Genomic DNA, 26,801 nt, shown 5'->3' on the forward strand with positions numbered 1-26,801 from the left:
TTACCATTATCGTCTCTTATTTATTATTATTTATTTATTGATTAAATACTAAATATAATAAGTATAATTAATGTACAATATAAAATCACTTTGTGATCCTTAGTTAGGTTAGGACGTTACAGGCTGATCACCTGATTGTCCGAAAGTAAGACGATCCTTTAAGTTTCAAATTACAATGGACGCCTACAATAAAATAATTGTTGAAAACAGATTATACCCATCTGGAGTAGTAGAGAAAATAGCAAAAAGTGATGAAAGGTGGAATAAATATATTTGGAGAGTATAGGCGATAGAAATAAAACGACGGAATAATTTTGGAAAGAAGCGCGTTCGGAGTGCCGCTCGGTAGACCGCTCGATATATGCGACAGTAACTGTGTGGCTTACAACCGACGACTGCCGTAGGGGCAGGCGCTCGGTATATAAAAAATTAACGAGCCTCGCATTAGGTACCTACTTCGCGGACCTCAGACAGCGCTTGTCTTTATTTAAAATAAACCTTAAAGCAACATCATTATAAATGAAATAAGGATGCATGATGCGTCGCCTACAATCCTGCCTCCTTAGTGCGAGCTAATTCGCACTACTATCCTGTGGGACAAGTAGAGCGACGCGCGTTACCGGTCTACGTAGCACGCCCGTGCGTGTGCGCACGTCTACCATACGAACACGGCCATCCGTGCCTGCGTGGGTAGCACTCACTACTCCATGACGCCAGCTGCCTCGCTCTATGTTAGGCTCGACAAGAATTACGTAGTCACCTACCTGTAGGGACCTAGCTTCGCGAGTCCACTTTTGACGTGGTAAAAGTGTAGGCAGATATTCCTTCAGCCATCGGGACCAAAACATATCAGTCAATCTTTGTGCAACGCGCCAGCGTCTGCGTAAACACAAGTCGGCATCGACATAAATACCAAACTGAGGGCTGGTGGATGATGTGCCAATCAAAAAATGATTTGGCGTGAGCGCCTCGGGGTAGTTCGGGTCGTTAGAAACGTGAGTGATGGGGCGGCTGTTGACTAGCGCCTCCACCTCGGCAAGCAAGGTAAGTAACGTGTCGGGGTGAGGTGCCCGCTCCTTGAGAATTACCTTAAGGGAGGTTTTCACAGTGCGAATCATTCGCTCCCACGAACCGCCCATCTCTGGCGCGCCTGGGGGGATGAATCGCCAATCGACGCCGCGTACCACTCCGGCTTCGCGTACTGCCTCCGTATTGAGCTCCGCGATGCTCCGGTTCAGCTCAGCGTTTGCTCCTCTAAGGTTGGTGCCGTTATCGGAGATAATTACCTGTGGCATTCCGCGTCTAGCGGCCATCCGACGCAGTGCCATAATCGTGGAATCGGCTGTAAGATCCTCGGTCACCTCGATGTGGACCGCACGAACTGTGAGACAAGTAAAAAGCATCCCATAGCGCTTGCATCTCCTGCGACCAATAGTGACCTCGAGTGGGCCAAAAAAGTCGACACCTGAGTAACTGAAGGGTCGCCTATTATGTTGCAGCCGAGCCTCCGGCAGATCAGCCATGCGTTGTGGCTGAGGTACTGCTCGTCTGTAGCGACAAAATAAGCACTGAGACGCAATAGTACGCACGGTAGGTCTCGAATTCACAATCCAGTAATTTTGCCGTAAGTTGTTTACGACAAGTTCGTTTGCACCATGCAGTGCTTGTCTGTGGTGGTGTTCCACTATCAAGCGTGCTATCCGGTGCCGTCCGTCGAGTATAGCAGGTCTTCGGGTGCCGTACTCTACTCCTACCACCCTATCGATACGGCCACTTACACGTACCATCCCGGATCTATCAAGAAAGGGTGATAGCTGTAGCAAACGGCTGTTTGACGGCAGCTCCTTTTTTTGTATGAGACACGATATTTCCGAGCTGAAACTGTCGAGTTGACATTTTTTTATCAGTAGGTCCTCTGCCTCCTTCATTAGAAGAGTATCTATTTGACAAGCCTTGCGTTGACATCTTCTAATGAACATTAAAACTCTTGCCGTAGCACGTACGAGTGTGAGCCAAGTCGAGATGTTATCTTCACTAGGTAAAGATAACCCTGAGCAATCATTTTCGGCTACAACCATAATGGAGCGCATCTCACGCATTGCCTCATCTAGCGGCCTAACACGCTTGAGGTCCCGGGGCCACTGTTCCTCAGGGCGGCGCAAAAACGAGGGACCTTGAAACCAGTCACTAGAGTAGGTAAGCGGAGACGCATCCTCTCGTGTGGCTAGGTCGGCTACGTTGAGGCCGGTGGGCACGTAACGCCACTCACATGATTTAGTCAATTCGTCAATTTCGCCTAGGCGATGAGCCACATATGGCTTATAATCGCGCGGGTCGCTTCTGATCCATTGCAGGACAGTGCTCGAATCCGTCCAAAAATACCTTTTAGTAGGCTGAATGTCCTTATGTTCGCTCTGAATAGTAGCGGCAAGCCGCGCCGCTAGCAGCGCACCCTGCAATTCCAGCCTTGGGACAGATACGGGACGTAAGGGGCTGACCCGGCTTTTACTGGCCACAAAACAAATAAGTACGCGGCCATCTGACCGTATGAAACGCCAGTAAATAAGTGTAGCGAACGCTTTTGTCGAAGCGTCGCAAAAAATATGCATTTGTTTATCAATGATAGTGCGGTCGTCACTCTGCGGCATCCAATGCGAGCCCGAATAGCACTCGCTCCATTCATGTGCGTTCTCGTACCAACGTGGAATACGAAGTAAATGAAGGCTCTGTAAGTCACTAAGCCAGCTAGCGAACAATATATGTTCTTCGGGTTGGATGCGGCAATACCAACCGACACCACTGCGGTGAACATTTTGAAAAATAATTTTCCCCTTTATTATAAATGGGGAAAGGAAACCGTGCAAATCATATACTGACATAATAATACTCAGCATTTGTGCCTTAGTGGGCGGTTCAGAACCATTCAAAATGTTTTGTGGAATTCGGTCAAGAGCAACCTTAAATCCAAATGTGTCATCACATGGATGCCACATCAACCCGAGAGTGCGCTCAGTCGTGTTAGTAGCTCCGTGTTTGAATTCCGTGGCAGTCGGCGCGAGCGCATCGGAGGGAATAGACTGCAATACCTGTTTACTGTTGCTCGACCAACGCGTTATCTCAAACCCTCCCGACTTATGAATAGATGTTATTTCACTCACGAGTCGGCTGGCCTGAGCTTCCGTCGAGCACGAGTGTAAGCAGTCGTCGACGTAATGATTTTGCATTATAACGCTAACCGCTTCAGGGTGTATATCTTGATATTTTTGCGCATTTTTATTTCTTATGTATTGTGCTATGAAAGGGGAACAGGTGGCACCAAACAATAAACTTTGCATTATACAAATCTTAATGGGGGCGTTTGAGGTTTCACACCATAGAAAACGAAAAACATGTTGGTCTTCTGGGCGAATTTTTATTTGTACAAAAAAATCTTTTATATCACCGATAATAGCAATTCGATTTTCACGGAAACGTAACATTATTCCCAACAGAGAATTGTACAAGTCGGGCCCTGTGAGCAAATAATCATTCAAGCAAACGCCATTCACCTTTCCTGCACAATCGAAAACCAGCCTTAGCTTCCCAGGCTTGTTTGGGTTACAAACGCCGAAGTGTGACAGATACCAAACGTGGCTAGCCGAAAGTTCGTTATCACCTAATTCCCTTGCATAGCCTTGTTCGAAGAGCTTACTCATCTCCCTCCTATATCTGTCTGCGTAAGTACGGTCTGCCTGAAACTTCCGAAGGGTACCTTGTAGCCTGGAGCGTGCGTAGTTGTACGTATCTGGCATGCAAAACTCATCCTTAACAAAGGGTAAACCAATTTCCCACTGGTTACCTAGGTGGCGCGCTGTATCGTCTAGTATACGTACAGCTCGCAAATGTGCCGTATTCTCGCGCTTCAACGTTGATACTCCAATTGAGTCTAACTCAAATGATTTTTTAACCAAATCATTTAACACGTCGATATTCATGTCCGACTTACTATCGGTGCAAAACGCCTCCTGCGCCTCAGCGTGAGAGAGATGGAAAGTATGCCCGTTCACGGAAGAGTGAGTGAGACCGTAGCAGCCGTGAATGGACCATCCTAAACGACACCGCGTAGCGTAAGGTTCACGCTCATTACCATGCAATAGTTCTAAGGGGGCGAGCAGGGAATAATTGTCCTCTCCTATTAGTAGGCGAGGCACCACGCATTGTTTACAGACGATGTCCTTAATATGTAATAAGTGTTTACAACTCAGATCATTAACAATTGACAAATCTTGTTTAGGTAATTTTAATTTATCAACTTGGCGCAAAGTAACATTATAAGATTGTTTTTCATGAAAGCCACGTATCTTCGTACAAACTTTGGGGGCATCAGCTTGAAAAACTTCTATGCCGAATGCATCTATAAATTTTATAGGGTTAGACTTCGATAGAGAAATACCTAACTCTTGAACTAGACTCTTATCTATCATAGATATTGACGCACCGTCATCTAATAGCGCATAAGTAGATATCGAACACTTTGGACCACTCACGTGCACTTTTACAACTTTCAACATTACCGCACTTTTGGAGGGGGGTACGCCGGCGGGCGCGGGCGGAAGGCGCCCGCTACCGCCCTGCGCACCCTGCTGCGGCGCGGTAGGCGTGGGAGGGACCGTCACGCTTGCGACAGTCTCCCGGCGCGGTGACTCATCCTCATCAGCTGAGTAGATTGGTTCGTCGTCTCTTCCGTTGCTAGGCGGAGCCGGCGGTTGTGTGCGTGCATCGGTAGGCTTTTTATAATGAAGTAAGCGATGGTGCGCTAGACCGCAGTTATCAATATCGCACACAGGCGCCGGACATACATTCCGCTCGTGACGTTCTAATAGGCAGCAAAAACATAATCGTTTCGATTTAACAAATCTCCATCGATCTTTCCTCATAGCCTTTTTAAACGGTCGGCATTCGCTCAATAAATGTGTCTGTTTTTTACAGAATAAACATAAGCTTACTGACGCTGTTGTAGTTAAAATGGGGCGAGGTTTGTTGGAACGCTGCAGTTGGAATGTGGATGATGTAGCAGGTTCGATTCTTTTGTCTCGCAGGTTCGCAACACCTACAACGGATACCATCTCAGCCTCTCGTTTAAGAAATGCAGACAGTAATTGTAGCTTAGGTATGTTCAATGACAACTTAGCGTATGCGTAGTCTGTCCACTTGCTGATCAGTATACTAGGCAGCTTAGATATTATGGCAGCTGCTAGCTCCGGACTACGCAAGTAATCGTGTTGATTAAGTGAAAATAAGGTAGCAACACAATTATTGACTTTAATCGAAAATGTGATAATATCATTCTGATAGTTGTTGGGTAATGGAGCTAACTTTCTCATTTGCGAAGTGACCTGAAGAATAACTAAATCGGAATTGCCAAACCTCAGTTCCAGTGCCTCCATGATGACAGCTGGAGATGTGTAGCCGATCAACAGATCTGTCACGGCCTCCTTAGCCTCACCTTTGAGGGCTCGTCGCAATCTCCATACGTTTTCAGAATCACTGAACTGGCAAATGCGTGTAGATTCATCGTAGGCACTTTTAAAGTGCAGCCAATCTATACAGTCTCCACTAAACACTGGTAACTCTCGTGGTGTTGACAGGCGGGTGAGCAGGCGCTCCTCTTGCTGGCTCGATGAGGTAGTCATCATCTCCTTGAGGGTGTGGGCAAGCTGGATAATGTTGTCGACAGGCGGGTGGAGGGCTGGGGCGCGAACTGGTTCATCATAAAGTGCTCGCGCTGCCTCCGCTGCCGTCGTCATCGCTGCCGGCATGGCCGACTCCTGATGCTCGCCTGTAATGTTCCCGGCCGGTTTTCCGGAAATGCTGCTGCCAGCTCCGTCCATCCTCGAACTGTGGTCCGAGGAATGTCTCTCGTGCTCACTTCTGGCTTGCTCGTATTCTAACCTCTTCTGAACGACCTCCGCTCTGGCCACCGCTGCTGCCAACTCGAGCTGTTTACGTCTCACGCGCGACGACGTAGTGCGTTGCGACGACGCAATCGATTTCTTGATTAGTCCACTATGCACAATATCCACCTTGTCTACACAAGAACTTTGCGGATTCATAGCGGGAATCACGTCAGATGCCGCGAGCACATGTTCCGATGCGCTTTCTAACCTCTCATGCAAAGCTTCGCGACGCCTTGTTCTCAAATGTCTATCGGGAGTATACATAGCCCTGGAATGATCGGCTCGAAGGACCAGATTTTATAGGCGATAGAAATAAAACGACGGAATAATTTTGGAAAGAAGCGCGTTCGGAGTGCCGCTCGGTAGACCGCTCGATATATGCGACAGTAACTGTGTGGCTTACAACCGACGACTGCCGTAGGGGCAGGCGCTCGGTATATAAAAAAATAACGAGCCTCGCATTAGGTACCTACTTCGCGGACCTCAGACAGCGCTTGTCTTTATTTAAAATAAACCTTAAAGCAACATCATTATAAATGAAATAAGGATGCATGATGCGTCGCCTACAGAGAGAAAGAGAAATGATGTTGTTCCATATAACAGTATGTATGTTATTATGCAATCAAGAAGAAGATTGTACAAAAAGACTACCCAGGAAGAGACCTATCGAAGAGGTTGGTGTCGTTCCAGAACCAATTGAAAAAAGCAAAAAATTGCTGAAGAGCAAGGAAACAAGCCAACGGCTAGCACGTCCCAAGCAACAACTACAGAAGGCACTAACAAAAGCTACACTAGTTCAGAAGACAGTATCTTGTTAGAAGACCATAAAGAAGAGAAGGAACATAGCACACACTACAGGTTCTATATGCTAAATTACATGCCCAACAAGGAAACAGTGTTAAACGACATATTAAGCGAATGGGGTGTAACAGCTAAAGTCACCAAACAATGGGACATTGTAGATGTGAAACACAAAAAACTCGTTCTTGTAAATACAAATGAAAACAAGACAAAAGAGACGGGGAAGTATCTGTTTATGAAATCGGAGATTTCGCAACACTCATGTTCATGCAGTGTTAATAGCTATGATGGGGAAATAACCTGGACCGACATGGATGAAAGAGCAAAGGGTGAGATAAAAGTACTTCAGTTTGTCCAGAAAAGAAGAATAATATTAACTGAAAAAAATGTTGGTGAATATGGACTCAGGCATGTGACTCAAAAGGAATGAAACAAGGAGAAGGGAAAGCATTGAAACCACTGATATATCCACAGTGGTATGAGGAGGTTCTGTGTGGCCTAGAAGAGTCTAATGACTTGTCAGGATATATCCCTCATTCAGATTTGCTTTCAACACCACCACATGATGGACATCCTATTGCAATGATATCAGAAGAGACAACTAGTTTGATCATAACAGAATTCCTAAAAAAGAAGGCCTCAGTTATGTCTGCAAGAATGTCAGCGTTTTACTCTCGTATGGGAGGAGCATACGGACAAAAAGTTGTAGTGGGCAATAAAGAAAGGTCTAACATAGCCGTCTTTCCTTTAACTGTGACACTGTCAGACATAACAGAAGGAACCATTGATGCAGCTAAGATAATGAAATTTGTTGACTATCTAAGGCCATCTATAGTGTACCATTGTAGTGACTCATTGTATATTCTGAGGCAAAACTCTATCATGAAAGAAGGCTGTTTTTATAATACTTTTTTCCCCTATAAACATGCTTGGATGCATGACCCTGGAGAACCCTCTACTCCAACAAGATTGTGACATCACTATAAAAATTAAACAGTTTATAGAGGACCATACGTGGTGGTTAATTGATAGGTTTGTAGAAGGTATCATGTTCTCTCTAATTGGAAACACTCGGGATGAGGGGTATTTTGCAGGATTAAGAAAATTGTTTCTCGTTGTCTTTTCTTGGAGGAATGATAATGCATCAGCAAATTATGACATTGTCAGTTTTTGCAATAAGATAAATGAAACATTAACAGACAATCCCATTTCAATGCATTTTCATTTGACGTTACTGGAGGTGTTAAAACTCTATTTTAAGAAGTAATACTTTGATCAGTAATAAGGACTTACAAGTTAATTTTAATTTTTTCTCTATTTGTATTTTAATAATAATAAAAAAAAAGTAAAATGTTGGTAGACGGGGAATTGTTTTTGAGTTTGTCATGGAGGGACGTGGAAAACTTGGATAGTTACAAACTGGTATAACAAACAGGCTTAAAAGTATTTGTCAAAAGTAAAGGAATGAATAAATAATGTTGTAAAATTATAGAAGGTGAGTTGTCGCCGGACACGGCTTGGATGATGATGATGATGAAGCCGTTGGTCCCGGTTACTACTTACTGATGTAAGTACGTAGTCGTTACATGAGCCATGTCAGGGGCCTATGGCGGCTCAATAATAACCCTGACACCAGGGTTAATGGGGATGGTAATCCACCTCACAACCCACACGATATAAGAAGAACAATAATTGACTAAATAAACAATTAGTAGCATGAATTGGCCAGAACACAAGTCTGTTTAAGCTTTCACAATATACCTAAGATGATATCTAGAAAATAGCTGGTCACATTCCAGTGTTCTCATTCCTCACAGTTTTTTTATAAATAAAAAGTAACATGAATTAAGTTCTGTGCAGTATTTTTTGATTTATTTGTTTTTTTTTTTCTCGAATTTTGGTTCGTCTCTTGTACCGGCTTTATACCAGTGTTATTACCTAACGTTGTTATGTATTTAATGTTATTGTTATTAATTTATATTACATGCAATTTTCACTAACACAGTTGGTTCGACCGCTACACGGCTCACCACGTTAGTGTAAAAGAAAACTCGGTGAAGCGTAGTTACTTAGTTCATCTCGCGATGGTTGTATCTTGTAGATATATGAAATATATTCGTGAGCCGCTGTATAATTAGTGATCGGATATTCGGGCACTTATTTACCTAATCTTCATAAAATCTGAGTCTTAGAGACGTAGACAAAGTTCTTGTAGATCTCTGGGATTAACCATAAGTGTATTTGTCTAAAGATCCTCTAATATAGGAAGGAATTATGAAAAAAGTGAGGTTACTTTTTGGAACTAGACCGACGATTATAACATGCTTATATATGTATATGTTAGAAAAAATATATTCATTTAAATCAAGGTGTAAGTAAAAGGAAATTGTATCCGAAACTACTTAAATGCAAAAAAATCAAAACAGTAAAAGTAGCGTTCTAATAAAAGTGGATAAATGTGGGAAAGATTTAATTTAAAAATGTAGACTATCACTAAATTATTACATTTATCACTAGGCATCAAAACACAATCTTTATTTTTTAAAATACTATCTAAGTAAGTTCTAGCAAACCCGAAAGACTCTCAGTCCATTCGCATCTAGACAACATAGCACAACACACACACAACACCATATAACAGATAACATATTTTTCTATTTATTTTACCAAGGCGAACATTGAAAATTGCAACCCATTCTTCAATCCCACTAAATCTGTCAACAAAAAACGACCTCTAAATCGAATTGCAACAATCGGGGTACTTACTTCAAAAATCCTTGGGAACTCTCCGACAGTCCGTTGACTTTAAAAATCCATCGCACCATGCAGTTCTAACACAGTATTATGACACTATGAACAGTAATTGATATGGGGTAAATTGCCGGCGTCGGTCGCGGCTCTCTTTATGGTAGCGCTCGAGACGAGGCGGGCGCTCGGCACGCGGACTCGCGCCAGTCTGAAGTGAGACCGTATACCATTACAATACATTACAGGGATAATGGTGCTAGCTCTGCAGCCTGAACTTTACGGCAAGGGCGTAAATTGTTTTCTTTGTGAAATTAAGCCTTTTAAGAACGCCTTTTTGGATACGTTTAAGGCCCGGCTGTAAATAAGGAATTTTAATAAAACATTTGGTAAAGGAATAGCTTCGGAATAATTTTACCTGGCAATTAAATGGGGCTTTTAACAATCAACACGCGCCATTTTACAGGTGTTATTAGTACTTTGAGATTGCGAGGAAGAAATTGTTTGTAAGCATTGATCTGTCAGGACATTTTACGTACCTAATTAACAGTTAATATCCCGATAAACTGATAATAAATGACGTTGTGACTTAGCCTAGAATTACTCTTAATAATATCTACAAAAAGGACATCAGTTTTGGTTTTACTAGTAGGTAGGTACTTATACGATTATTTTATTAACGTACAAAATTTGAGCTGAGAATATGTCCAGTTGCGAATCTGTCCACTTGCTACGGAGGGATTCTATCATACTTCTCCGAAGAACTTACAAAGAAACTGACAACCGATCCTCGAATCTAATTTGAAGAACAAGATTCTTAACCACTATACCCAAGAGGTGCACTTCCTAACAATGTCGAAATGTTTAGCTTTAAACACGGACATTCAAACGTGCTGTGAACTCTCGGTTTATATGACATGAACATGTAGAACTATAGATGGGCGACAGTAGCTTCAGCACTGTTTCTTAAAAGTGTAGAAACTGTAATAAATATAGGGAAAGCTACAAGTTACCAGAAGAAAACTTGTACACAAACTTCATATTAAAGCCATAAAATGGTAAGATGTGATGAACATTGTTTAGCAAAACTTAGTTACCTGTCTAGAAAACTACTATCGTTAACCCTAACCATGAGATAAAAAAATACGTATAAAACAGTCATTCTCCGCTTCGCAACAATTCGTATCGGTGCGGAGGTAAGTTCAACTCTAAATTCGAGAATTCAAAGTCAAAGTTGACTTCGCCTTTTGATTATGACAAGATTGACAAAATGTTTTTTCCTTTAATGTAAATAATCGACTGCTGCTGCTGAATAACCGCACAAATATATACCTATGATTGCTACTGCTTGTGCTGTCAATAAAAACCAGGCCTGGTGAGAAGAACAGGAGAAAGCTGATCCATGAATATTTCATTTTTTTCAACTTGGGCTTTTTTCAGATCTATAGGGACAGCGCAGGTGGTTGTGATTCCTTCATCTACTTTTTTTCTTTTTTCTTATTTCCAACCGCAATTAATGTGTATGAAACACATAAGATGATCTTTTTTTTAATGTAGCTTCTAATATAATCACATTGCTACGTGGAAAATTAAGACCAACCCAAATCTATTGACGACCTACATGAAGCCTGTACATGAAAAAATAAAAAGTGGCAGAAAAATGTGTAAATATATAATATTATTAAATCGCTTATTTCAGGTACTAGTCCCATAGCATTACAAAATATAAATTACATTTCAATACAACTAAATAAAATCAATAGTTAATAAATAAACAAAAAATATACTTAATAAATAATATCGTAAAACTAGCCCCGAGGCGACGCCCGTCTATAATTTCACCGAGAAGATACCTTACTCTGAGTATATACTGCACTGTAGTGAGTGAAGCGTAGTAACTCATAAGCGATCCTTTCTAAGAACGTCTCATAGCACAGGTGCAAACTAGAACAAACTCATAAACGGACCGTTTTAACCCGACATAAGCCGCTTTCATGTTCGAGACTATGTTTACCTTTGTTTCGGGTGTTGTTCGTACTACGTAAGAGTTCCTTGTAATCTCATTGATGTTCCCAACTATTTTAACTCGTTTACATAATTAACAAGTTCCTGGAGTTATAAGTCTTCGGTTGTATTATCAGTATTTGGTCGTCTCTTTACAGCCCTTTTACCTTTTAGCTGGCAATAAGAGATAATAATTATATTGCCGGGCATTGAGTATTACCATATGAGTATTACCATATAATCTTCTACGATATTAACGTGCAGCGCTAACATGCGCAACGTGTTAAAATTTTCGATTGATTCAACGAATATTTGGTCGAAATAGATAAGCTTGTTTTTTTCCCTAACATGCGTGACACGTGATTTTGTTCGTATTTTCACAGAACGACATTACTTATTTAGGTTCACATATTAGCACCAATCGACAACACGACAGTTATATCTTCAGAAGCGACAAAATGACCGTGACAAAATTTTATCACGTTGCGTATGTTAGCCCAGGTCAAGTAAAATCGTATATTAATAATCTCTTTGCTCTTAGCTCTAAGTTACCAACAATTCTCACTAGAGACAACTATCTCCATCTTTCAGGAAATGAATTAACGAAACTATTCGAAAATGTTCCTAAAAATATGCGAAACTTCTCTTTTAGTCATTCAAAATGTTATGTACACACCATTTTTCATTTCAGTCAATACGACTTCGAAATATCAAAAAGAAATGTACCAACCAAACCACTTTTCAGCTTTCCTCCATTGAGCATAGACAAAGATTATTCCCAATTTCGAAATGCTATTTTTCCGTTGGAAATCTTGATAAAAATACGAGTACAAAGCAACTCTGCGAAGATCAACTCTGACAGACGAAACTTTCAAAGAGAATGTTACACAAAAGAGCAAACAGTCCGATATAGCAAGTCAACCTATTTCTTTACAATTTTAAAGTGAAACAGTGAGCGTATTCCGGTCACAACTAGCTCTCCGTTTGGCAAATAACAATAACTTACTTTTCGAGGCGGAAAACCTTACGAGGGATGGCTTGGTAAAGAAGGGGGCACACTGGGTCGAGGATCCGATGCGAGGATACAGGGAATATACTCGGAGATAGACGAGATACTATGTCTTGCTATTTGAAACACAAACTCTGGAAAACCACGAGATATCAAATATCTAAGATCCAAATATGAATTGAAACTCATAAAAGTAGTTTTTTTTTGTGTGCTGCCGATATAAACTGACCTCTGGGCAGGGAATGAGAAGTCCTACTATCCGTGTTTCCCTTTTTTCTTTAAGCTAGGCCCCTTTGGGTTTGGGTTTATTGGGGACACTACTTTCCTGCATTATCTATTTCAGCTCTTTATTTATTTTTAATCAACCACAAGTTCAAGTGTACTAAACATAACGACAAAAATACATGACAAGCAATACGAGACAATTCGGAAATGTTCCTGAAAATGTACCACACAGAAAACAAAGATGAAATGAATAGCAGTGAAGGAGTATCTATAGGGACAATATATAATATGTATTATAATACCCAGGGATCAGGATCGGTCGACTATCAACAGAGCGCTCGCTCATGTTATGCTAACCAGCGCCACTAATACGTTTGTTATTGTCTATGGATCGATTTTCATCCAGATTGCAATGAACATCGGAAATTACCCGGGACCAAATGCCGAACTTCGATTTATCTGAATCGTTTTCAAGTCGCCGAAGAAGTTCGGCGTATAAGCCGGTAGGGCCCCAGATGCCGCCGAGTCGCCTATGGTGAGGATTAATTTTACTTATATTCTTAGCCTGGAATGTCCCACTGGCTGTTGGGCAACAATCAACAGGGTGGTGTGGATAGGGCTTCAATATTGCTGCAAAAATCATTCTATAAATTGACATTTTAATATTGCAAGCTACATCAATGCAGTAAAAACCTATTCTTGAAATGCAACTTCTTCAGGTGTATTCCAACCTTTATAGGCGTGTGCTTAGCTAAGTTATTGTTGTGTACGTAAGCTTTATACGTGCTGAACAAATTTCGCCTAAGTAGATTACATTACTTCTCCGCTGGATTGAGAGTACGGTAAAAGAAAGTCGTTCAGTTGCTTATCATCCCCTACATATTAGAAAAGGCATAGAATAAAGAAAATACTACGTATAGAACGGTAACTCTCCGCTCCGCACCAATTCAGGGCGCTTCAGCGAGGACAAAAGAAGACAAATTTCCAAAATAGTTTTTTTTTTAAATATTTATTTATATAATATAATAGTTCAATCAGTTTCTTTCCTGTAACACTATTGGATTGCGACGCGAAAATTAGCAATCTCCTGTGCCGCGACTTAGATTTGATAGTGTCACAGAATATTTATTTTACGCGGCAAGTTTGTCAAGTGATAAATTTTGTATACCTATTTGAATATTTTGTTAAAACCTTGGAAAAATAAATTCGAAAGAAACTAATAACGAATTATTTTTCATGCAGCATAAAAGTGGGACAATAGTCTTACATCGTGAAACTTTAAAAATGGTTTATCTATATGGCGGTTTTCATCCTTTAAAAAAGTAAATGTCCAAGCACTATTACAATAAAAGTAAGTACCTACTTACATCCAATAAACAACTGTTAATACCTAATTGATCTTTTTTTTAACATTTTATTTTATTTTAGGGTGAGCAATTGATTAAAAAATCTGCATAAAGCTTACACCCGCAGTCCCGCACTCACCCTCACTCACTGCACCCACTTTGTTAAATTTTTGTTTCATTTGTTAAATTTTTTGACTCTTTGATTTGATAGGGCCTTCCAGTTCCTCGAAGCGTCGCTTTATGACAGTACATTTTAGTCAGATGTGAACAATTTGTGTACATTTGTTTTGCTACATATTGGTCGAACTGTTAGATTTGCAGAAGCAGCTGCTGAGTTTGCAGCTGATAAGAAAAGGGAGAAAAAGGAGCGCTTCTGCATTTGTTGTGCCTTTTGCTGTGGAGGCGACGGGTTCCTTAGGCACCTTATACCATATTTTTTGAGCCTCTGTTTATTGTTATTGGGAAGCTACAAGGAAAGAGGGCATGGGAAAGACCAAGAAGAGCTTACACGGAACAGATTAAAGAGAAAGCGAACGTCGTGTCTTATAAGGAGGTGAAGGAATTGGTCTTTGATAGACAAGAATGGAGAATGATGTGTGGAAAGCGTTGCTCTTAAATTAGTGATGATGATATTGTACTGCAACAACTTGGTTCACACCTAGTAGTGACCAATCACGCACAAACATTTAATTGGTTCCATAATAGTTTTAATAAAGTTAAATGGAAATAAAAAAGGCAAGCATCAGCAACTCTCTGACCGATTTCCTGCGTGGTTTCGCCTCAATCCGCTTAATATGGCTTCACACTTCACGCTATCGGTTCTAGATAAACCTATCTACACGAGGAGTTTTATTTCTCACTTGCTGATAGAAAAATCGCCTAAGGTAACGTTGTTTTAGAGAACCGAATATTCAATCTATATTTCAGAAGACCATTTTTTTGTGATTTAACGGTGGGGTCAGCTAAAAGTTTTTTAAATGTGTAAACTTAGATAGTTTCTACATTTTGAACTGCCAAGAAAACCAACTATATTAGTTATTTCATCAAAGTCATTAATTCATTGTGTCATTTCATTGAAGTATGTACCCCTTCCTTGAAAAAATTGTACTTTTGTCTTATTTGTAACTGTATTTTTTTCTTGTGTTTTTGTGCAATAAATATTTATTATATTGAAAAAAAAATTAAAATAAGCAGTGAAAAAGATCCTGACTAAAAAAAACAACCACAGAAAAGCGTGAACCTTACCGAAATATTGCGATCTTTTACAAAATATTACTATAAAACAATCAGTGTTTAATCACTCGAAAAGCGGATAACAAAATTGTAAGACAAATGGCCCAAAGATAAGGATAAAAATAAAAATTGCGTAGTGAAAGATACAAATTACATACAAATAGCAGAGATTAACGAAATATCCAATGGAGCAGGCAACGCAGAAGGAAAACGGAATGACTCCAAAACTTATATCATTAAGGAAGTTAATTAAGAAAAGAGGCTTTATCGAAAACTTTTAGGGAGGGAAATGGGTACAGGAAACGCTATTTAAATTATAGCTAAAGAATGACTTAGGGAAAAACTTTTTGTGCTAGCGAAAAATAATTTATGCAAGCGATGCACAGCAAATGCGAGTATTTTATTAAATCAAATTAACTACATCCCAAATTGTTATGTAATTGTTGTTGTTGTAATTGTTATGTTGTTGATGTAATATAGGTACCAAAAGTTTTAAAAATCTGAAATATAGGTACATACTCAGACTCACTACTTACTTACTCTATTCAGAGGCGGAGGACAGGAGTCATAGTACGGCTTTGAAATAGACTACTCTGGGCGCCATCCCACTCGCGTCCGACAGGGTACTGCGGGGCGAAAGGCAAGAGGGACAGCAGTGCCCTATTTTTCTCTAAAAATGTGGAATGGAGAATACTAGAGGAGAGCGTGACTTTTAAATTAGTGATGAGGTAGATACTTAGGTGTTCGTTCTTTTAGAGGATGCAAATATTCTCTTATTATAAATTAATTGTGTAAGTTTATTTTATTTTAATGTTTGTCATCTTCATTCTGGCATTTTATTTATTTAGATACAAGAACGTCATTACGTGGATCAAAGATTTGTACATTATTTTAAAAAACCGTTACTTGAAAAACCTTTATGAATAAATTAAATGTGTAAATTAAATTGACAATGACCAAAAAGCCCCGAAAATAATTTTGTTAAATTAACAATGATATTGTAAAAAAAATACAAACCTCTAAAAATCGAAACAATACTATCTGCGCTATACAAGCCAACGTTGACACCGGATGACAGTGTTATCAGCGTGAATATATTATATAAGAAATCCCTGGCGCGCCCTAATTTTCGCCTGGCAACGCAAATATGTCCCCGTCCTAATCCCGTGACGATAATTAAACTTACCCTCAGACGCCGGTGACAACTGGGTGACTTATGTTTGACGTCTTAACAATATGTTTGACATATTCTTCTCTAATTACTGGTATGTATTTTTCCTATTTTGTGTACCTTGTGTTCTTTGTGTTCGATAAAGTATATTTATATTGTCTTATGAAATAAACAAAAACCTTGCGGTCCGTGCTGGCTGCCCCATCAATAACCCCGACATATCGTAAAAATTCCCCAAGGAACCGTAATTATGTCCGAAATGATTGATTTATTTATAAAGATACAAAATTTTGGTTTAGACCAACGGCGGAGTGGCACTGCCTCTTTTCTACGGTGGGGTGGCTCTTCTACGAAGTTAACTTCTACAGCTAGCTCTTGTTCATTTTGGTAAACAGCATGCACATGGTGTGCAAGTAACATGCATACATACATAAACTCACGCCCGTAATCCCTAATGGGGTGGGCAGAGCCACAAGTAATCAAAGACAACTTGCAGCCACTGTTGATACGATGTCGTAAGCTGGATATGATGAACCTTATGGTGATAAGGATGTGCAAGTAAGTGTACTTTATTTATAAAAAAAAAATAACTGCTTACTGAAGACTAATTATTCAGGAGGGTTAAAAAGGCTACATCGCAGCAATTCATCTACAAAGCAATATTACTTTAGACAATTTTTGGCGTTGCGTACCTTTATATGCGCAAATTAAAATATTGGTTTTTAAATGAATTGCTGCGATGTAGCCTTTTTGTTGGCAGAAGAAATCAACTGTCCACCAGGGACTTGACCAATATTTTTCATTCAAGGTCTGGAATTACTCGTTATTCAAATTGAAGAACTTCACGAGGTAAACATCAAACCTCCTCCAACTGTCTAGTAAACCTACAAAGGCTTGTGTCCAGTAATTCTGTTTCGACGCTTTATTGCGGATGCCTGCGGTTGAATACTGTTACAATCTCACTAGTATGGTCCTTGTCCTTAAGATCTGCCACCCTAGGCAATCCGCAAAAACACGTCTGATCATTTCGCCACAAATGCAATTTTAATGAAACGTAGCAGAACAAATCAGACAGTATTAAAAAAGGGCCCTGAAGAAATTCGTGACGAATTTGTCTGGTTAGTGGTGTGACGACGAAGTATAATTTAGTCAAAAACAGAAACAAAAGACGTGTAACGTGCGAACGTATAAATGCAGTTAATAATATGAAAAAACTCACGACGATGAAAAAACGACAGAATTAGTTATATTTTACTTTTTACTTTTAAATATTTGAATTAATTTGAATTTTTTTAAGGTAAAACATGATTTAGTTTTCAAATATGGACTGAAACTCGAAAAGAATGGTTTTATTTTCGACATCGTCTCTTAGAGCAAACATTGACCTTTGGTGTACATAATAGCATTACATAAGAGGAAGGCAAATACAATATTCCTTCCGTATTTCCGCCATTGTTGTTCGTACTACGAAATGAAGAGAAATTGTTTATACAATAACATAAACTTCACACTACCCTGCTTTCTGCTATCGCATTATAGCTATTTGTCTTTTCCTGTGCTCTACAAACAAAATTTGCGACCAAGTCCCGCGATTCCATGCAACATGTAAGAGAACCGCGAGACTTCGTACAACTGGTGATTATCGTGGCAGTTAAGTGGCAAGTTTTCACTACAGCGGGCGTAATTAGAAGCCATTTTGCTCGTGGCTTTCAGAGGTTATCCCTTGAGGTTTGTGGTTGGATGGAAAAAGGCCGCAGAATTTTATGGGTATACAAGATTTTGATGTAGAACGTTTGATATGAACTGTAGCGTAAAATGCATATTTAAGTATACGGTTGTGGTATCGTAGTAATAAAAGGAAATTTATATCTGTTTTTTTTGTCCCGTATTTCCCGATTTTCTTAATGGACTTCAAGACCTCACGAGACAGTAAACTTCGCTCATATTTTCAAAGTGACGTCACATTGCGATCCCTGATGACGTAATCGCGCGTGGAGCAAAATTTCTAAATTCGTTAAAAGCTGCAGTTTGGCTAATGGCCCCGCGAAAGTGGGGCTTTGTCTTAATAAACGTTAAGAGCCGCACACCTGAGCGTCGTCTTTGACAGGGCAGGAGTCAGTAGCACAAGTACAAGAGTGACTTAGCCAATCGGTCATTTGTCTGGCCTTATTAGAGATCCAAATTCAATCATCGTTGTGACATTACCAGCACGTCTCAAGAATAGCTGAATATTAATATTTGTAGTGAATGTTCTTATAGGTACTTAATGTCTTCTTGTGCCATTTGCCTTGAAGACATTCACTATAATGCGAACAGGCAGTTAAAAAAACCAGGGTTACTTAAACCACATTATCGTTGAAGTAGAATACAGAATCAATTAAAGAGAAAGAAAAAAAAAAGAAGGAAAGAAGAGATACAATTTACGATGTAATTCTATATAAATATAGAAAAATAAGTCAGAAAAACTTAATGTAAACTTCGGTTACGCGTAATGAAATGGTTCAGTTAATACACAGCATAGGACATTGAAAATATTTTATCCCCGAAATGCATGGAAAGTCTTTATCTTGCCAAATAAATTAAAAAACCCTCCCGAATTCATATCTGTTAGTCAAATGTTTCATACTGTACCTACTAACTTTTATATTTAGTGTATACTTCACGGTGGTTTTAAGATCGTGTGAAGGAGTATGTTAAGAAGTAGGTTTCTGTCAAAAACTTAGTAGCAACGCATTCATTAGAGCTCGAGAAATTGTAATTGACAAGTAACTTACTTGTGTAGTTGTAGAGTCACGGCACAGGTAGGTACTCTTGTCAATGTGTCATGGTACAAAAGTGATTAAGTACATGTTAATATTCGTGTGTGTGTGTCTGCTAATGTCAGACAAAGAATACTGACAAGTTTATAATTTTTAACTTGACTTGTTGTAGGTATAAATAAATTAATAACATTTACCACTTGCTCAGATATATTTTTGTCGATAAAAACTTTCATATCAAAATACACTGTCCGGAAAACTTACACTTAGTGGCTATGAGTTACTGTCTTATTTTCAACTAAAAATATTTCTAAACATCACTTTTCAAAACATTTTACTAGTTCTCATAATAAAAGCGCAGACATCGAAAATCTTCCGAATTTCATTAATATTTCAACAACGTATCAAAGTCATGAACTGAAACACAAGGAAACAAAAACACAAAGTTAAATGAGAATGATATTCGATTTAGGGGGACAAGTTGTTGTTTCGGGAAAATCTGACAGTTATGATTGAAAAAGTTTAATCAATTTCGGTTTCACCGATTGGGATACGGCTCACTTTAAAACTTATACCGGCAAGTTTTACATACGTACTAATTATCACATATTCACTGAGCCCGATTCCTGCAGACACCTCCTAATTTTATTTTAAGTTATACCCGTCATTTTCTTTTCCGTCGAAAAGTAAATGGACGGATTGTCAATAAGGTAATTTTAAAACGAATTAATAACCCGGGCGAATAAAATAGGCATCTCGCTGGTATGCAATCCGTTTGACGTGCTGTCTACTTAACTCTGTCGGGTTATTGGCCGATGTAAAATTTTTAGACGGTTGTTTTTGATTTCTGCTTAAAATTGACGTATGTTCTATTAATTGTATGCCTGTCGATTACTCGTCCCTTTCTTTTTCAACGGATAAGAAAATGACAGGTATTACTTAAAATTAGATGACGTCTGCAGGAATAGGCTTCTTAACTATGTACAAATTATAACACAAGTTTGCGACCATAATCCCTTCATGGTCATCTGATCCCACATAAAAATCGTCCCGCGGGCTGAATGACCCCTTTCGATTTTTTGCGTGGGTGAGTCGTTCCACCTGTCTGGACAACTGAGCCCGCGGGTTCAGTTGACCACTCTCTACCGCTAAAGGGTTTACTTAGCCCGCGGGCTTAAGTTGAGAATACTCAAAAAGTACGAGAATTACGCGGTTTTTCGAGTGCTGTAAAGTTAGTACAGGTCTTTCGATGCTGCAAATTTAGATACAGTACTGGTAGTCACTTTAATAATACATTATTATGAATTCATAATTAGCCGTTAGTTTGCGGTTTTAGCGTTTGTGTTAGACATGACCGACCTATAGCCGATAAATCTAGAAATAGGTTGCATAACTCCTAGTTATTGACTCGCACTAATCTACGTATCTGTCTTGTAATGTCACTGTCTTTGATTTGTCATTCAAGGTTTCTTCGCTTTCAAGTTTCTTTGGGATTACACGGATATTTAAATAAAATGCAACCATATCCCTACAAACCGGGTGCAGCATCGTCCAGTTCGGATACCATAGAATTTGTATCCTCGCAACGAGGCGGTCGGGTAATGTTGCGGTCAGGGTTCCGTTACCGTATTAAAAGGAAAAATAAAGACAATTTTATTTTGTGGAGATGTGTACAGGCTAAATGCTATGCAGTCGTGAAAATGAGTGAAGATGAGAGAGTCTTATTTAATGAATCTTCCCATAACCACAACCCAGACTTTGCTGGGAATGAAATCAAAAAGCACATGGACAGCTTAGAGCAACAAGTCGTCAATGACATAGAGACACCTATTTCTCATATATAGCACATAAATAACAAAATTCAAGATGCAGGCTTAGACAAAGTCTCGAAAATTTCTAAATTTGAAAACGTAAAAAAAAGTTATACAGGAAACGTTATGGAGCACTAGGTTTAAAAAATATTACATTTAAAAAAGCCGTCGATGTTGTAATACCAAAAAAGTTTTCGCATTTATTATTTGCGGACTACACTGAAAATAACACCCGAATATTGATATTTTCGTGTCATGAATTAAAAAAAAAACTATCGGAAAATAAAGATTTTTACATTGACGGCACATTTAAATCTTGTCAACGAAATGACAATGGGCACTTTTGTATGAAACTTGGTCCAAGAACCTCCACTGATGAGACTTATATGTAATGAAAGCTTATGCTTTCCCTATGATTCTGGCAAAGTTCTATCAGATTCTGTCCCGGGGTTCTTTTTTTACGGCCATGTTTGTCCTGGCTAAAAATGTGATAAAATACAGTGGGAGCTAAAATCGGCTCAAGATTTGTTGCTGGATAACTAAGTCTACATAAATAATTATGTATCATATTGTATATCATTTTAAAGAGGATCTTTTCCAGAATCCGAAACATAAAAAAAAAAAACAAAAAAATCTTTATGTAAGCGAATTATAGTCAATTTATATCTGCAGCGCCATTGTTTCTCGGTAGCTAAGTTCAAGTTTCATGCCTTTTACCCCTTCCAAAAGTATCTTACCGATTATTTATTTATTTATTTATTTATTTATGGATCACTTTTTTTTCTTACCGATCATTTCCGTCCTGCCGCATTCTAATCATGTTACGTCTGTTGGATTATAATGACTAGCCTTTGAGTACGTTATCTTGCAATAGGTCCATAGCTTACGCGGCTTCTATCGGAATGGTATCTATTTTATTTCTTGTTGTTGTCACTTGTCAGGTTAAGAATGCAATATCAGAAGAAGGAAAAAATGATTGGGGGCTCCTTTGGAAAGGTTGGAAGGCGCGAAACTCGTACGAAGCTGCTGAGAAAAAAGGTGCTACGGACGTGAGTTGGCTAAAAGTCGTTTACATAATGCATTTTTTTTTATTTATGTTTCTGATTCTGATAACCTTCCCCTTTAAAATTGATATACATTATGATATATAATTATGTATATAGACTTAGTTAAATAGTTTTTCGACAACAAATCCTGAGGTGATTTTGCAGTCCACTACTGTAGACTCAGGACAAACATGGCCGTAAAAAACCCTAGGACAGAGTTTGATAGAACTTTGCCAGAATCATAGGACAAGTATAAGCTATCATTACATGCAAGTCTCACCAGTGGAGGTTCTTGGACCAAGTTCCAAGTTGCTGATAAGCTTATATGCAATACCGTAATTACTTGCTAATGATGACGATTTCTTGCAATAGGCAATAGCTTAGGCGGTCTCTATCGGAGAGGTGTCTATTTATTTTTCTTGTTATTATCACTCAGATCAAATTCAGGAAGCAATATAAAAAAAAAATCACTAAGATACTTTTGGAAGGGGTAAAAGGCATGAAACTTGAACTTAGCTACCGAGAAACAATGGCGCTGCAGATGTAAATTGACTATAATTCGCTTACATAGTTTTTTTTTTGTTTTTTTTTATGTTTCGGATTCTGGAAAAGATCCTCTTTAAAATGATATACAATATGATACATAATTATTTATGTAGACTTAGTTATCCAGCAACAAATCTTGAGCCGATTTTAGCTCCCACTGTATTTTATCACATTTTTAGCCAGGACAAACATGGCCGTAAAAAAAGAACCCCGGGACAGAATCTGATAGAACTTTGCCAGAATCATAGGGAAAGCATAAGCTTTCATTACATATAAGTCTCATCAGTGGAGGTTCTTGGACCAGATTCGCCCATTCTCCTTTTTACCAATTAGTCACATTGCATGTAGATTTGGGAAGCGACCGAGAACAGGTCAAAGTGGTGCCACTATTGTACGCGTTGTTACCTGACAAGCGAAAAGATACTTATGAGACATTATTTCGACTAATCAAAAATGAAGCTCCTAATTGGAAACCGGCTCACATTAAAGTGGACTTTGAGAAAGCTTTGATATCGGCATTAATTAATTCTTGCCCGGGAACACAAATAGATGGATGTTTTTACCACTACACGCAAAGTTTGTGGAGGAAGGCAAAATAATTCGGTTTGAAAAAGACTAAATTGGGCAAAGTTCATATCAAGCGGTTGTCGGCTTTGGCCCATTTACCGTTTGAAGAATTATTAGATGCGTGGTTGTATGCTCTTGAGGTAGGACCGAAAACAAAAAATACAAAAGTTTTTAACAACTATTTTTTCAAGACGTGGATGAACCCAAAATCTATATATTTTGGCCGATGGACTTGCTATAAGCAACTAAACCGCACGAACAATGCCGTCGAAGGATGGCATGCTAAAATAAATAAACTGCTGAAACCAAAACCCAATATAATTCAACTACTGGCAGTACTTCAAAAGTTGATGAGAAAGGATGTTGACAATATAAGAACAAATGAGTGGTCTAAAATAAATCCCGAAGTTATATCAGTCAATGATACAATAACCGAAATAATAATGAATTTGGAAAACCGAAAAACAAATCTAGAGTTGTGCGTTGAACAGTTAAGGATGTAGGTATTTGAGCCTTTCCTATTTTCTTTACTTATTTGATACACGTTGTAGGTGTACACAGTGAAACTAATTTAATTTACAAGAAGAGATATGTATATTTTTTTAATTTTAATAAATGTTTAATAACCTCGTACATACATTTTAATTGACCTTTAGGCAGTTTGCGTTTAGTGAACAATGCCCAGTGGGCATTGTTCATATTTTTATAATTTTAACTATTATAAATCTGTGGGCCGAGTAGACCCTTTAGTTGAAAGTAGTAGTCGTCTGAGCCCGCAGGTTGAGTCAAGTCCACTCACCCACGCAAAAAATCGAAAGGGGTCATTCAGCCCGCGGAACGATTATTATGTGGGATCAGATGACCATGAAGCCCCATAATAAATGAGCTAGTAAGAGGTTTCATCTATCGCGAGAAGTATCCAACGATAGGTGGTGAGCTGTATCGCCGTCTAAAATGGTCGAACCAACTGTGTAAGTGAAAATTGCATTTAAAATAAATGAATACCTTATTCGTGCAAGTCCGGTACCAGGGACAACATAGTGTGTAAAAATTAAACCTGAATACACTTCAACAACGGCGGAGCGATACCTAAAATTAACGGCTAGAAATTCCTAAAAGCCGGACTTAATTTTGTTATATAAATAAATGATATATTATTTCCAGGTTAAATTCTTTGAAAATCACATAGATGGGCTGTTGAGTTTAGACTACTGACAGTACGGCTAGCGGACCAAAGAAAAAAAAATATGAAGTGTTGATATTTATCTATTTATAAATAAATAAATAAATATTCTCTTTGGCCACAAAACATTTGTTTTTTATGGACTTTGAGTTTTGAACTCTGTTTACCGCTCTAAAAGATCTGGCTGCTACATTTTCCGGCCAAGTAGTTATTGCCACCTGCGGCAAATCTACAATAAGTCACGTCAAAAAAAGAAAATGCTGCTACATTTGAATTCCGGTGCTACTGTACTCTTGACGATTGGGCAACGATATTTGGACATCGATTTTGCTAAACAAAAGGATCCGGCTGTGACAATTTAGAATTAATAAGAAATGGTTTACTGGCTGTATGCCGGTGTTCCCTTTGTCTGTCCTACGGACAGAATAATAATACAAAGACTGTGGTTTATAACCATATAACTTTCTAAACTGAACAACGGCATCTATGTGATTTTTAAAGAACATAAGCTGGAAAGTCTCTCATTGAGGTTATTGATTGAAGTTAGGTCCGGAAAGGATGGTGCAAAGCGGAGGAGGCCTATGCCCAGCACTCTTCAAAAATAGTGTTAGTTTAATGAGTACAATATTAATATTGTAAATAACTTCCGTAACATCGTCTGTTTGTCCAGCGAACTGTCAAAAATGTGATTAAGCAGTCAAAAATAAGCAATCGAGGTAAAACTAATTAAATGCACAACGCACAAAGATCACAGAGCGCGACTGTCATTTCCCTCCAGGCGCCACCCTTCCGATTTAAATTTAATTAAAACCTCAAATTGAATTGGTTTCATTTGACTTAAAATTGCTTCCTTCCCCTATTGATGGCTGAGCACTTTGTATCCATTAAAAATGATAAGCTTTTTAATAGCAGAGTGTCTTTTACGTAATTTGAACATATACACTTACAATTCTTATAATATTTGTAATATACATTTTACAACCGACACATTAACTCAAAATAAAAGTGTGCCATATATTCTAATGTTCAATGAGCATATCAAATAAATAGGCGAAACAATTTTAAAGATTATTTCACACACACAGACAATATTAATGATGAACATCATAAAGAAACAGGAGAGCTCGGTGAAGTGTGGGCACTTTTACTTCTGACTATCCCCATCGGAACTATGGTTGTGACCTTATATTATTTTATGTTAATATAACTGATCAGCACTAGAAAACAAAACAATATAAAAAATATTTTAGCTTCACATTTTGTAACAAAAATAATTCATCAACAGAAATGATTAGAACTAATAAGAATAAAGACAAACATTTCAAAGTGGTATTTTGCAGCAAAGTTAAAGCAGTTAAATGTAAACCGACCAGGTGTTTGATAGATAAAAAATATTTTGCGGCAGTGAAGGTATTCATTCTTTATTTTTAAATAGCTACAATTTTAATGGTATTTTTAACTTTGGTTTTATTCAAACCACTTGGCACATTTTCCTCTTACGTTGAAAATATTGAAGAAAATTTCAAAAAGAGAAATTATTTTTTTCGTCGTGTTTTATCTCTTTACAAAAGTACGATTCAAATTGTTTTAAAAGTTTTATTTTATATAGTATTTTATTAGAGCGGGCTTGCTCAATCCGCAATCTTTGTTGGAAAGAGTCCATAAAATGTATTCCTCTAATTATGAAAGCATGTCGCAGTAAATTCTAATTGGTTCTTCTGTGTAAGACGTAAATCTGCAATTTGACCGAGTTCGCCATGAGTGAAGGAAGTCGTAAACGGAATACCTGCGCTAAAGATTTTATTGCAGAATTTTATTATGGCTGACTGCTACGACCCATTTCGTCCACATCTTTACCTGAACTTATGCAAAGCTGCAGTAATAACAGTTTGTCCTGATAGAATTTGAGAAAGTTATACAGATACATTTTGTTACGATTGAATATAATAAATTGATATCTACCTCTATAATGGTATCGGAATGAAAAAACCCAGGGTCACTTTTATCAGTCACAGACGTCGCCTGTGTAACAAACGTAACTTATAATAAAATACCATGACCAAAAAACCTTTGTTCAAATAATCTTTAAACTGATGAATCATCTGCTACTGTTAATATTTTGAGTACTTCATTAGTTCTTACCTAAATCTTAAATCAAATCTATTATTCCTTATTCCACACACATACATGAAACACTTCGAAACATACACAATAAAGATTACAGCACAATTGGCACAGCTTTCATCAGGTTTAAGAAAATTTATTCTCATAAGAATTTTACAATTCACTTACATGAGAAACTTAAAAAATATTTTAATATAAGTAATATATGTTTGAGACAAGCGTACGAATTACAATATTTCTATTTTCTACTATAAAACATAAAACGAGGTAGGTAGTTGACGAATAATTTGCATGA

The 26,801-nt window shown here is 38.4% G+C and overlaps 2 protein-coding genes across 3 annotated transcripts in view; both read right to left on the reverse strand.

The window, feature by feature from the left end:
- Positions 1–26,801, reverse strand: part of LOC126375668 (leucine-rich repeat-containing protein 24-like) — a 104,015-nt gene that overhangs the window by 29,268 nt on the left and 47,946 nt on the right. Inside the window, exon 1 of one of the 2 annotated variants that reach the window (XM_050022733.1) lies at positions 9,504–9,674. The exons of the other annotated variant lie outside the window; for it this stretch is intronic. The gene's annotated coding sequence lies outside the window, so the exon portion shown is untranslated. Of the gene's footprint in view, positions 1–9,503; positions 9,675–26,801 lie in introns of those variants that run through there. 2 annotated transcript variants of the gene reach the window in all.
- LOC126375403 (uncharacterized) lies at positions 573–6,200 on the reverse strand. Its single transcript, XM_050022310.1, has 3 exons — positions 3,839–6,200; positions 3,124–3,292; positions 573–2,466 (listed from the first exon to the last, which is right to left on the reverse strand). The coding sequence occupies exons 1-3, from the start codon at positions 6,198–6,200 to the stop codon at positions 573–575; spliced, it is 4,425 nt and encodes a 1,474-aa protein (XP_049878267.1).

The sequence above is a fragment of the Pectinophora gossypiella genome, chromosome 19 (genome assembly GCF_024362695.1).
Source record: "Pectinophora gossypiella chromosome 19, ilPecGoss1.1, whole genome shotgun sequence".
Classification (NCBI taxonomy): domain Eukaryota; kingdom Metazoa; phylum Arthropoda; class Insecta; order Lepidoptera; family Gelechiidae; genus Pectinophora; species Pectinophora gossypiella.

Bases quoted from the DNA above. Each gene is read 5' to 3' on its own strand.
- LOC126375403 (XM_050022310.1), bottom strand. From the start codon at position 6,200: ATGTATACTCCCGATAGACATTTGAGAACAAGGCGTCGCGAAGCTTTG. The intron at 3,293-3,838 runs GTAACCAGTGGG...CCCCTTTCATAG, and splicing joins CGATACAGCGCGCCACCTAG to CACAATACATAAGAAATAAA. The intron at 2,467-3,123 runs GTTTGAGATAAC...ATCTGTCCCAAG, and splicing joins TCTATTCATAAGTCGGGAGG to GCTGGAATTGCAGGGTGCGC.